At 58.3% G+C, this 13368-nt stretch overlaps 1 protein-coding gene across 1 annotated transcript in view; it reads left to right on the forward strand.

Moving 5' to 3' along the window:
• The first annotated feature begins 1333 nt into the window (after window positions 1-1333).
• The window catches only part of EEFSEC (eukaryotic elongation factor, selenocysteine-tRNA specific), a 110562-nt gene continuing 98527 nt past the window's right edge, over window positions 1334-13368 (forward strand). The window contains exon 1 of the mRNA XM_027523939.1: window positions 1334-1662. Coding sequence (XP_027379740.1) covers window positions 1365-1662 — 298 coding nt within the window. The 5' untranslated portion in view covers window positions 1334-1364. The remainder of the gene's footprint in view (window positions 1663-13368) is intronic.

The raw sequence follows: 13368 nt of genomic DNA on the forward strand, positions 1-13368 counted from the left end.
AAGGCACATGGTTAACACAGTCACTGGCAAGGTGGATAGCCTTAGAGAAGACGGAAATTTCCATTTCACTCCTAAAAGAATCTTTAAAACCAAAACTCAAATCAAAGAGCAAAGTATAATAACTTCCTCTGGGCAAATTTATAATTAATCCTGGATTAATTGGTCTTAATGAAGTTGAATTAATTACTAGCTGTTTGTAAAGAACTTTGAACTACCTTAATACAAAATAGCATTAAAGGAACAGAAAGGAACCAGCATTGCATTAACATTAAGAAGAAATCCCAAATAATCGCAGTTCTGCAGGCCGCTCCCTGTCAATCATTTCCCAGGGACTGGGCCCAGCCTTGGAACCCAGGCTGGGACTCAGGAGTTTCCGGCAGAGGAGGGTGTCTGTGGGCTGGAGGTTTGGGGGTGGCTCCACTCAAGAAACAGTTTGCATGTGCTGTCCTGGGGGCAAGCAAAGATATGCAAAGGTCCTCAGCCCACTGGGACAGAGGTGAGCACCAGAGCACCAGGCTGGTCTAAAGCAAAGTGGCTTCCCTGGGGTAGAAGCCAGCAGAGAGACAAAGAACAGAGAGGCAGGCATGATGGGACCTGCGTCTTGCTGGCAACGGCACTCCAGTTCCTGCAGGGTGTCCTTCACACTCCTCCAGGCACACCTGCCAAGGCACCGCCGGCCCCAGGATACAGTCAATTTGGACGACTTTCAGACAACCCAGAGCTTCCATCGCCTTGGCACTCGTGGAGATGGGGCTGGACTCCCCGACGGGGCTCAGGCCCCACCCCGAGGCCCACTGCTGGGGAAGGAGCAGCGTGAGAGCCGGCTGCGGTGGGACTGGAGGCAGGAAGACCTGGCCTAAAGCCGCAGCTCTGCCGCCGGTGAGCGCTTAGATTTAAGTCCGGCCAGGTCATGGCTGCAGCCCACATCCCCAAGCATCAGGGGTTCACCAGGCAAATGTTCCTGAATTTCATACAGAAACACTCTTGACAGGCGGGGCTGGTAGTCCCAGCCGCTCTGCTTGGCTGAAGCTGAGCAGTGGCAGCCCGTCCGTGCAGTACCCCTCTGGGCACTTTAAACCCTGCCCATCTCTCCTGAGAGCCACCTGCCGGGCCCAGGCAGGCATTTGCAAGTGTGGTCCGTGCCGCTGACCGGGGGCCACCCCTTTCCTGTGGGCGGCACGGCCAGAGCGTGGGGGCCGCGGGCCCGGCGCGGGACGTTCCTTTTGCTTTCAGTCTGGCGCTTCGGCGGCCCCGGCTCCCCGACGCCCCGGCGGGCGGACCGGGACCGGAAGCTTCGGCGGCGGAACGCGCGAGCCGGGCGCGGGCGGCGGCCGGGCCGGCTTAGCGGGAGGACCGGCGGCGGCATGGCGGGCCGGCGGGTGAACGTGAACGTGGGCGTCCTGGGCCACATCGACAGCGGCAAGACGGCGCTGGCGCGCGCGCTCAGCACCACGGCCTCCACCGCCGCCTTCGACAAGCAGCCGCAGAGCCGCGAGCGCGGCATCACGCTCGACCTGGGCTTCTCCTGCTTCTCCGTGCCGCTGCCCGCGCACCTGCGGCCGGCGCCGGGGGCGGGGCCCGAGCCCGAGCCCGAGCCGCGGCTGCAGGTCACGCTGGTCGACTGCCCGGGCCACGCGTCCCTCATCCGGACCATCATCGGCGGTGAGCGCGGCCGCGGGCAGGGGGCCGGGGGCGGGAGGGGCCGCCCCGCCGACGCCGAGCGCTTTAGGTCTTCTTACCGCGTGTGTGCGTGACACCCTTGGCACTCGTTCGCAGCACAAGTTGGGGAAGCTCAGAGACCCGCACGGTGCCCGCAAGGCGTCCGCTCGCTGTCCCCTGGTCCCCGTCGCCCGTCCCGGGAGTCGGCCGCCGCCCCCTCCCGCGCCGCTTCCGGGCTCCACGTGGAGACAGGGCGCCTGTGTATACGTCGACTCCTCCTGTCCTTGTTCTTCCTTTTCTTCTTTTTGTAAACAAGGTGGTAACACCACATGCACTGTTTCACTGGATACGCCAAGCTGCCGCCCCTATAGTGAAGCAGCACCCACTCCAGAGTTCTTGCCTGGAGAATCCCGCGGACAGAGGAAGCTGGGGGGCTACAGTCGGTGGGGTCTCAGAGAGTCGGACACGACTGAGCAGCTAAGCACACACACACCACAATACATCATTGCTTTTCAACATCACGTGGAAATCCGTTGTGCACTGGCACCACCATTTTCTTAATGTCTTAATGATGGACATTTATGTCCTTTACCGTTTTTGCTCCCCATGCTTCTTCAGTGGGTTTTCTAGAGCAGACGTCTTTGGTGGGTGTGCTTGTGTGTCTGTAAGGAGAGCCCCTAGAACTGACACGCCTGGACAGAGGGTCTTGGTGGGTACTTCTCAGATGCCCTCCTGTGATGTACCGTTTCATTAATTTTAACAGTACATGTAGTACATGAGTATAGAACGTCACAGACCAGGTAGAAGGCCCCTACTCACCCCTCCCGTCCCTCCAGAGGAAGTCGCTAGAGTACCTCTGGGGAGTTGCCTTTTCACACCCATTTCAGTGTACTGGACTCCACGGACAGGGCTTTAAAACATGTTCCTTTTATGTAGAAAGACGGTCCTTTAACGCAGGCACATGGCATAAAGGGAGTGTGGCTCAGAGACTCTCCTTCTCTCTGTGGACCAGGACCCTGGTATCGCCCGCCTGTCTTCTCCTCTTGTTCCTTCTGACGGCACTCCCTGGGCCCATGGGTACATGTGGGAGCACGGATGGTTCAGATGGCTTCACTGGCCTGCTGGCGGACGGCGTCCCTGGGCACAGGGGGCCCCAGCTGTATGATGAGTGTCAAATAATTCCAGCTTGTCGCCTCCCGACTGGTCCGTGCTGTGGGCAGTCTGAGAGTTTCCTGTTTTCAGGAGAGGAAGTGGAGGCACTTGTTATGGGTGTTAATGCAAGACCTGATCACGTGGAGGCGATGGGCCCCAGGCTGCTGCTCTTCTTCCTTCAATAGATCAGATGCCCGCCTTCCCCTCGGGGAGGTGAGGAAAACGTGGCTTTTTCTTTTGAGAGGAAGGGAACGGCATTCGAGGGTCTGCCAGCCTGTGGCTACAAACCGGTGTCTGTGCAGCAATGCTGAGTGAAGGGGTGTGTTGGGGGAGTGCAGCCCCAGCCTTCCGCCGAGGAAACTGCAGTTCCCTGGACAGGGGTGGGAAGCCGCTCTGCTGCCCGTGACCTGGGTCTGTGAATCCCCGCGTTATCCTCATGACCCAGAGGCTTCGCACGTCTTGGTCTTCTCGAGACGGCTCCGGAGGCTGAGTCCTGGCTTCTGTCCCCAGAATCCTGCGTCCTGGACCTTGTCCTTCCTCTCTGCCCTCTCCTCCTCCCTCGGCTCATGCGTCACATGAGGGATGGATGTTCATTAGATCAGGTCCACTCTCAGCCTCAAAACTGTCCTGAGGTTGCTCGTTGCCCTCGTGAGAACCTTGGTCTGCCTCTGCCCGCCGCGAGCCTCGTCCCTGTCTCCCGGCCTCCCGACACACTGGCCTGCTCCTTTTTGGACGGGCCAGTCCTGCATCTGCTGTTCCTCCTCTCGCACCGCCTCCCGGCACACTGGCCTGCTCCTTTTTGGACGGGCCAGTCCTGCGTCTGCTGTCCCCTCCTCTCGCACCGCCTCCCGGCACACTGGCCTGCTCCTTTTTGGACAGGCCAGTCCTGCGTCTGCTGTCCCTCCTCTCGCACTGTCTGACCCTCCTCACTGAAGCCTCAGCGTGAGTGTCACCTCCCTGGATAGGTCCCCTCGGACCTACTGGCCTGCTGTCCCTGGCTCTCTGCGCTCCCCCTTCCTCGTGTCCCGTTGTTCCCTGCGAGCCCTGTGTGCCGTCTGATGCGCCGTCCGATGCGTCTGATGTGCTTGCTTGTCGAGGCCTCTGTCCTCCGTGGGAGCGAGCGGGAATAGCGTCTGGCTCCCCAGTGTGTTCTCAGTGCCATGACCAGAGCCAGGCCTGTGCGAGGCACCCGATGAGTTCCGAATGAATGAAGCCATGTGCCAGCCCCGAGGCTGTCAGGGGTGGTGACAGGTCACCAGCACGGTGTCCTCCCCTGCGGACTGACAGTGGAGCAGAGAGTGAGCAGAACACAGGTCAGAGGGGCAGAGCTCATTCCGAGCCGTGCTGACCAGCCCCCGGAGCACTGGCTCTCTCGGTGTGAGTGGACAGGTGCCTGTCCACCCTGGCCCCTGTGGTGGTGTTTCTGGGCAGTACTTTCCTCTGATCCATTGTAGAGTATAAATCTTTCAGAGTTAGAACTTCGCCAAGATTCAGTGATGGGGCTTGAGTGGGGGTGAGGGACTGCACCCGCCCTTGCTCTTGCCCTGGCAGGAAGGAGGAGGTCTGACAAATGCTGGCGGCTGGGCTCGGCCATCTGTAGTCGTCTGTGGCTGCTGGGATTAACAGCGTAGTGTCGCCCTGGTCTCCTGTGCCTGTGGGTAATGAACGGCCGCTCTGTGCCCGGCCGTCGGCCTGATCGCCGGCCCCCCGTGCCCCCGCGTCAGCGGTGCTTCCGCCAGGCTTGCCCCACTCTGTGCCTGCCTGGCCAGAGCTACTGAGCTGTCACAGCCTTACACGTGTGGCTGGGGTTCCTAGCCTTGGAGGGCAGTGGGCAGCCCCCGGAGCCTGTCTCTGCAGCCTGGGCGGGGGAGCTTTCTTTATGACACTTAAGCTTCTTCCGTTCTCTGTTCTTCCACGTCTCTGAGCTCACGGGACAGCATGGAGCAGCACGGTGCCTTCCGCCATTCTCTCCAGGAGTACGCCTGCAGTCTGTCTGCGATGCTCTTTGGTCCCATGAGAAGGCCTGTGTGTGAATGACCGTGCGTCTTCCCCCAGGTTTTGACTCTGCTCGTTGGCTGTCTGCACTTAGCGCCGAGCAGGCTGCGTGGCGCAAGCAGAGGTAGGACACGGGGGCCTGGCCCCTCCAGGAGTTCAAGTGTTTTCTTCATGCAAAACCAACCAAGCAAGAAAGACACTTCTTGTTTTCTCTACCCCTAGTCTTTCAATGGATCTGTCTAGAAATCCGTCGTGTTGAGTTATGGCATCTTACGCTTGTCCTCAAACGCTGAGGCGCGTTTAAGGGCGACGATACGAGTGGAGGCGCTCCCTCCGCTCTAACTCCTTTGGCTCCTAGAATCTGTTGGCTTTCGTCCCCTGCTCCTCGGTGCTGGGTAGGACCCCTTCTTCCAAGCCCAGAGCCCTCGGCGTCTCTAGGAGACCCAAGTCAAGCTCCGCCTGCAGCAGCAGCCGCTGGCCAGCGGGTGACTTTGCTGGGTTTTGGGTGACAGTGTGGGAGCTGTGTAACGTCAGAGACGTGGCCTCGAGTTTAAATGAATTCAGAACATTTGAGCAGGAACCAACCAGGAAGAAAAATGGAAGCAGGTAGTCATATCTCATTCTGCTGGGGTACATTTTTCTTCTCATGGGGCTTGCCCTTGAGAACAAAACGTATCAAATGTTAAATCAAAGAATATTTTCTAGTCATGCCAAGAATAGAAAATAATGCAGACTTGCTTTGGCGAGGCGAATGTTTTGCTGGAAGGTTATAATCAAAGTCAGGAGGAAACCATAGCCACAGCTTTTGGTAAAGCTGTGATCTTTTAAAATTAATTGCTTTAAAACTTCTCACTTAGCCTCAGATTCACTCCATCCAGGTTGGAATAAGATTTGGGCAGGCGTCCCAGGAGCCAGCCAGTCCCAGGCCCTGAGACCTGTTCCCTGCACGCTTGTCCTTGCATTGGCCGGTCCTGGGCCAGGCTGGGCCTGAGGCTCCCTCCGAGCAGCAGGCCTTTGAGGCCATGCTGTGGGAGGTGATGGGGAGAACATTCTCTGGAGCTCTGGGGACCCAAGGGGACCAGGAGGACTTCCACCTGCTGTTCCCATGAGCCTGGAGGCCTCTGGGTGGCTCTTGGGCCAGGCAGCATGGACTGTCAAGGCTGTTTTGTTAAACATTTGTTCTGAGATGTAATTCACATACCATAAAATCTGCCCGTTTCAGATGCACATTTAAGCATCTTTAGCCTGTTCCCAGAGCTGTGTAGTCAGTGCCACAGCCTGAGCTGCATCAGTGTGAGAAGATCCACATAGCCATAGGCGTCCCCACCCCTTCTCTGACCCAGGTTGAGCCATGGCGGTCCACACCCCCTCCCTGACCCAGGCCGAGCCACGGCAGTCCCTACCCCCTCCCTAACCCAGGCCGAGCCATGGCGGTCCCTACCCCATCCCTGACAGGCCGAGCCACGCGGTCCACACCCCTTCCCTGACAGGCCGAGCCACGTGGTCCCCACCCCGTCCCTGACCAGGCCTGGAAGCCTCTCGCCTGCCCAGCGTCTCTGTCCGTGTGCCCGTTCTGGAGTTTGGTACAAATGAATCCACGTGCCGTGGCCTTTCGTGTCTGGCTTCTCCCACCAAGCGCGCTGCTTCCAGGGCTCATCCGTCTCATAGAGTGCAGGATGCCTCATTCCTGTTTTTAAAATGCATTTTTGTTTTTAATTGTGGTAAGATACATTTTACATAAAATGTACCCTCGTAACCATTTTTAAGTCTGCAGTTCAGTAGCCTCCATCTCCAGAGCTCTTTCTTCTTACCAAAGCAAAGCTGTGCCTGTTAAGCCTGCCCCCTCCTTTTCACAGCTGAGTAGTGCCCGTCATATGGATAGACCGTCTTTTAAAACCCAGTCATCAGGTGAAGGGCATTTGGACCGTTTTCACTTTTGGACGATGATGAGAAACTCCACTGCGGACATTTGCGTTCAGAAGTTGTGTGGACGCATGTTTTCACTCTCTCGGGTTTATACGTAGGAGTGGAGTTGCTGGGTCAGAGGGCAACTCTGTCTGCTTCTCGACGAGCTGCCGCCCATCTCCCGCAGCAGCTGCTCCGCTGGGCTTTCTCTCCAGCAGCGTGTGGGCGTCTGGTTTTTCCACGGCCCCGCCAACACTCGTGACTGCCTGGCTTTTGGACCGTAGTCATCCTGGTGGGTGTGCGCTGAGAGCTCACGGACACCTCAACTTGGTTTCCCAGATGTTCGCTGGTTCCATTTTCTCTGGAGAGCTGTGTATCCAGATCCTGAGCCCCTTTTTTCAGATGGCTCGTTTGGCTTTTGTTATTGAGTTGTAAGAGTCTTTATGTATTGTGGATACCAATCCTTTATTAGGTATCTGATTGGCAAATATTTTCTCCCCTTCTCTGGATTGTCTTTACTCAGTAATATTTGAGGTAAACAAATAAGTGAGTTGAATTAAGTGGACGTAGTTTGAGAGGATTATGTGTGCCCGACATTATTCAGGCGGTGAGGGGTGAGGGGTGTCTGGAAGTGCCGTTTGCGAGCTTCTGGAAGGCCCTTAGGCCCCTGTCCTCCTCCGGGACCTGCCCGCCCCATCCTTAACACCAGCAGGAAGAGGCTCTTCCCGTCTGTCCTCCCCGTGGAGGGTCCCACCCCACACCGGGGTCTTGTGCAGGTATGTTTTGATGGCCCCTGTGTTAAAGTCTTTTTTCATAAAAATTCATCACCAGCATGTCAAAACCAGGAGCTTTCAAGTAACATGTGCGAGTGAGTGTGCACTCGAGTGCAGAGTCCATGGGGCCGGAGCTCTGGAGCCTGGGGCACCTCCTGTCGGGGAGGCCCTGGGAGGTTCTCCCATCCACACGGGCGCTCTTCCAGGCCCCGGTCGTCTCACTGCGTCCTGCAAACCGGCCCCAAGCCTGGGGTTTCCCTCCACACTGAGGGTCGCCCCCGAAAGGAGGCTGTGTGCCGCTCGGTCAGAGCGGCTCCTGGCCGTGTGTAGGCCTCAGCCCACACTGCTCTGGGGGGAGCCCAGCTCCTGAGCAGCAGTTTGTACATAAGTCAGTTTGTCAAAAGCACAGACTTGTGCCTCCATTCTCCCTGGATTATTGGAGTTCTGTGTGTTGTTAATTGGGTCTTTATTTTCTTGTAATTAGGCTCCTGCTGCTTTGAAGTGGCCGAGGCTGCTGGGGAGGGGGACCTAGCTGACGCGGTGATCCTCTCTTGGCAGGAGAAGAAACAAGTTTAGCTGTTGAGAGAGAAGTTGAGTTTCCCTCTGCCGTATCTCGTGCTAGGATGATGCCTCTGTGTCTCGGGGCTTCAAGTAGACTGCGATCGCTTCCTTTGTCTCTAACCTACTTCCCGAGGACGTCTATTTGCTGGCACGCACAGGTGCTACCTGCAGATAAACCCGACTGTTCCCTTTTAGAGTTAGTACTGGGAAATACCAGCGCTGACCTGCTGGGCCCCCTGGACGCGGGGCCCCATCCTTTGCCACTTGGGGTCACTTGGTGGCGTATACCTCCTGGAATGGGGGGCTCAGCCTCTGTCACTTGATGTTGGGATGAAGGCTGTCTGCCTCCCGGCTGTGCGGCAGGGCGGTGCTTACTCTGCTGGGGTCACTTCCAGGGGAATTTCAGAGCCCCCTGCCCTGGGCACCCGAGACCCTCCTGTGTGTGTGACCCCGGTGTTCCCTGCTCTCTGAAATGTGATCTGTTTGGAGGTGGTCCTCAGAGCTTCTGCCCCAGAGGAAAAAGACTTTCCGTAAGTAGGGCTGCTTTCCCCAAGCACCTCTGGGGTCCACGGGCGGGCAGAGCACAGGAGGCTGGGAGGATGCTGGGGTCCCCAGCGGCGTCGGCTGGGCGGGGAGGGCTGGCCCCTGTTGGCTGCACTGGGCGTGTTTGGAGAGCCGGTACGGGGTGTGCCCAGCACTGCCAGCAGGCCGCTCAGGGATGCTGGCATGTCCCCTCGCAGCACAGCGCAGTGACAGCCAGGAGCCGTAGGCGACTGCGGACTCCCTGTCCGCCAGACTCTAGTGGCCCCTTCACACTGAGCAGCGCCCCGATTCTCCACAGTGGGGCGGGGGACGCTCCCGTGACCCCCGCCCCCCCGCTCCTCCCCTGGCATCCTCAGCAGCGCGCCCCCTGCCTTCTGCCCAGCACGGCCGCTGCCCGGACAGGCCTCCGTCCACCCCACGCTCGGTGAGCACCGCCTGCAGCGTCTCAGGTCCCAGCCCCTCCGCAAGCTGGCCTCCTCGCCCAAGCAGAGGACTCTCTCTGAATGTCTAATACGCTTATTTTATTTCACTGCCTAAAAGGTTTTCATTTTCTCTCTGTTGGTGTAAAGGCCAGACTCGGCAATAGGCTGACAGGGCCCTTCCTGAGGGGCCAGTGTGTCTGCGTTTCCCAGGACCCCAGGCTTAACCAGCTGCTTGCCCGTCTCTGGACAGAGAGACCGGGGTCTCTCTGGCTCTACCACATCTCTGGGCAGCCTCCCCGTCCCCACGCTGGCCGGGGGGAGGGCCTGACCCACCCGCTGGGCCCCAGACCCCGTGTTCTGCCCTCCGTGGTCAGTGCGTTCACTGCGCCCCATGCCTCCGAGGCGGGGGTCCTGCCGTCATCCGACTCCAGGACCAAGGGCAGGGCCTCCGCGCAGGCGCAGAGCAGAGCCTCGGGCGCGCGGGTGAGCAGGCCGGCCCCTCCACCGGCAGCCCGCACCCTGCCTCCCGCGGGGCTGGGAGCCCTCGGCCACACAGGGTTCACTGCGGAGCAGACCTGCCTGGAGGTCAGACGAGTTAATCTTTCAGTGGAAATTCAATCCTCATATTTCATTTTCAGGCCACTTTGCGTAGCAAAGTAGTTTAACTCAGAGCAGATTTCTGCTGTGCTGATGGTTAATTTCATGGCCCACAGAGGGTCAGCACGCCGGGGCCGGGGCCGGGGCCGCGGCGACCCCGTGCAGCTCGCCGCACACGGTGAGGGCCCGCAGCCTGTTGTCTTAGGGAGGCCCTCTCAGGCATCCTTCAGCACGGCGCTCTGGAGTTAACAGGGTGACCTTTTCAAGAACATTTTTAAAAGCTACAACACAGATCCCTCCCACACCGTATATTTTCCTTTCTCCACGCAGTTCAAAGGGGCTGGGTTGTCTCATAGGTTTTTCGTCGGCGATCTTCAGCTTGACCCTGGTTGTTTAAATCTGCCGGAGGAAATTTGAACAAACTTGTACTTTGGTAATTCTTCTGCCTCTGTGAACCTTTAACCTTAAGGTTTCTTGGAGAGCCTGGGGCTGCATTGTCACCAGCCGTCCCTGCTGGGGCTCTCAAAGGCCATTGTCTGGTGCGTCTGTTTCCACTTTGCTACTGGAGTTCTCTGGAGGAAGGGTATTAATTCAGACCTGATCTGCAACAGGACGAGGACTTCTGAACTTGCCCCCGAGCTTGGGGACGGGGAAATGAACATAATGCGAGCCTGTGGGCCCCGTGGGGTCCTGCAGTAGCTGTGGAGGTGGGGGGCCTCCGGGGCGGGCCAACGTGGTGGCTTCCCGTGGTGACCCACCTAGGCCGGCTCTTGTCGGCAGCAGGACCAAAAGCAGTTCCTGCCCCTGGAAGTCCAGCCTGGGGCCCGAGTTCTCCCCAGTGACCTTCCTGGAGCAGCAGGTCCTCAGGAACCCAGGAGGCTGGATGTGAGCCGGGACCCCACACCCTGGCTGGGCGCGCCTGGGGAGAGGGTCTGGGCTGGGCGCGGGGCCTGCCAGGTCTCCATCGAGTTCTCCCCGTGCTCCCCACAGGAGGGCCCCAGACCCCAGGAGTGTGTGGCGCCTTAGCCGTGGCGTTGGGGGCCCCGGCGTTTGAGGCAGACTCTGCCCACCTCTGTCCTGATGGTTCCTCCTGCGTCCTGGCAGCTGCTCTTTGCAGGAGCCTGGGGGCTGTTGGAGCCCCCGGCCTGCCCCCATGGCTTTCTTTCTCTCCTCCCAGGATTCATAGTGCCCTGAAGATCTGGCCAGCTGACCTGATTCCTTACGATCAGACTTTGAGGAAGGAAAGGCAACTGATGCATTTACTCATACATTCATTCTGCAAACCCTGAGCCATACACGCACGCTCGGAGCAGGGTTTGCGTGGGTAAGCAGGACAGACTGGAGCTCAGTGTCCGCTGTGGGGGCAGTGCTGTGCTCTGTGAGCGTGCGGGGAGGAGCAAGCAGGACACGTGGAGATGGAGCAGTAGGCAGGCGGGTCCTGAGGCTGCCCTGCGTGTCAGAGGCTGGTCTGGCTGACTCTCAGTGCCAGTGTCCACAGCAGGAGCCTGCTGCGGGCTGGCCGGTCTAGACAGATGAGACTGTCTGGAGCCTGTGTCCCTCCCAGGTTTGCCAGAGGACGAGGCAGTGCGTGTCCTGTGGTCCTGATCAGAGGCCAGGAGGGGGCCCCGCCAGCTGCATGCGCCGAGTCCTGTGTCTGGCCCTGGACCCCCTTTTCTTCCCAGGGAGGAGGGCAGGACCATGGGGAGACGGGAAGCTACAGGTACTCCTGGCTCACCTGAGCTGGACAGCAGCCAGGACACTGGGACACCAGGACTGCGGTCTGCTACTAACGCTGGACTGTGAGCTGAGCGCTGGGCATTGCAGGCAGGGACTGGAGGAGCTGAAGTCGCCGGCGCCCCTGTCCTTCCCTCCGGGTGCCCACTGGGCTGAAGGGGGTGCACTGAGGGCAGACTTTGCACTTTCTTCCCCTAAAGTGGGCTCCCTGGGGGCTCAGCTGGTGAAGAATCCGCCTGCAACGCAGGAGACCTGGGTTCAGTCCCTGGATTGGGAAGATCTGCTGGAGAAGGAAAAGGCTACCCACTCCAGTATTCTGGCCTGGAAAATTGCATGGACTATATATAGTCCATGGGGTCACAAAGAGTCTGACACGACTGAGCGACTTTCACTTTCTTCTTCACTTTCCCCCAAAATGAGTTTGGCGTGATGGTTGGCTGGAACGGTGCGTGTGGGTGCAGCATATGGGCAGCCTGTGGTGCAGAGCAGAGCTGCAGACAGCCCGAGAAGCCCAGGGCTTTCCTCATGGGCTCCCACCGGCAGGCTGGCCTCCCGCTGGGCTGGGCTTTGGCCTCTGCTCCCGTCGGGTCCTGAGCTGAGGGTCAGTGGTTTACACCCCCGAGGCTCTCTCGAGATGCCGGGGTGGTCTTCTGGGCACGGAGCCTGGACCCCAGGGTGCAGGTCACCCTGCAGGTCGGGGCCCATCAGGAAGAAGAACCCTGACTGAGCTCTGGGGGTTCCTCTGAGAAGCAGCAACTGGGGTCCCCATACCTGTTTATTTCTCCCCCTGGAATCAAGTGGAATATTTTCCTGGCAAATATTTCTTAGATAAAAAGAAGTACTCTACACTTGTTTTGCAGATTCATTAGTCATTTCTAAAAGTTCTTAAAAGTAGATAAGAAGAAAACCTGCCATGGAAACCAATGAAGTTTCTCTTCGAGGAATGACTCTTTTCTAGGAAAGATAAGAGGCAGTTATTTTGGGTCTGGTTTCGTCAGCCGAGTCTCTCCGTCTTCCTCTTACCTCGCCGTCTGTCCCGGAAGGGGACGCTGGAGCAAGCTCCCCGGTGACACATGTGTATCACCCTTTCCTGACCGCGTCTGGGCCGTGGAGAGGTGGCGCTGGGCGGCTGTGTCCCCATCTCCCTGCCGACTCGGGCCTTTTCGGGCACAAGAGGGCGGTGTTTGCTCGCGCTCCTGGGTGGACACATCCCTGTGGGGTAACAGGTCAGCGGAGTTAGAATGACCTCGGGCTTTTCCGAGACAAAATAAACCATAAGCCGCAGCCAGGGTGGCTTCCCATGTATGCCTTTAAGCGCTGACCCCTCCAGAAAATAGCTGCTTGCTGTCTTTTTTTTTTTCCTTAAAAAGAAAAATATTGTTTCTTTGAACGTTTATTTTTCATTTTTTTTTAATCAATGGAAATACGGTTTGCAGCCTTGTACGTACAATGGCAGAGGTTAAAGAGTGTTGCGAAAGCAAAACAACCGCCTTCCAATTAAAAGCCATATGGGAGGGTTTCTGTTTGAAGCAAGGGGTCAAATGTATATGCCGCCCCTTTCGCGTCCGCGTCAAGATTACCGGGCTTAACTTTTAAAGCGTTTGAAGATGTGGGCTCAGGTGCCAGCCCTCGTCACTCGGTTTTCCTTTTTTTCTGCAAGTTTGTGGTGTTAGCCAAAGCAGTGACTTTCCAGGAGAGAAAAGAGGTGATCTGCCTGCCTCCCTGGGTTCACAGCTCTGGCTGAACTTGGCCGTGTCTGCTCTTGTGCGAGGATTTGCCTATTTTCAGCTCCTCCGTGGTGTTTCCCTGAGCAGCTTTCAAGGCTGGAAGACACGTCTTGGTGCCCAGTCCTCCTGACCCCCCGCCCCCCAGATTCGGCGTCCCACGGCCTCCTTGTTGCCCTCAGCCTGGAAGTGCAGGTTGCAGGTGCCTCTGGGAGGGGCAGCCAAGCCCCCGAGGACGTGGGTGGAGCCCAGGTGTGGCCGCCGCTGTCGGGCAGCCCAGCGCAAGGCCACTTCCCTCCCGCC

Source organism: Bos indicus x Bos taurus, chromosome 22 (genome assembly GCF_003369695.1).
Source record: "Bos indicus x Bos taurus breed Angus x Brahman F1 hybrid chromosome 22, Bos_hybrid_MaternalHap_v2.0, whole genome shotgun sequence".
Classification (NCBI taxonomy): Eukaryota; Metazoa; Chordata; class Mammalia; order Artiodactyla; family Bovidae; genus Bos; species Bos indicus x Bos taurus.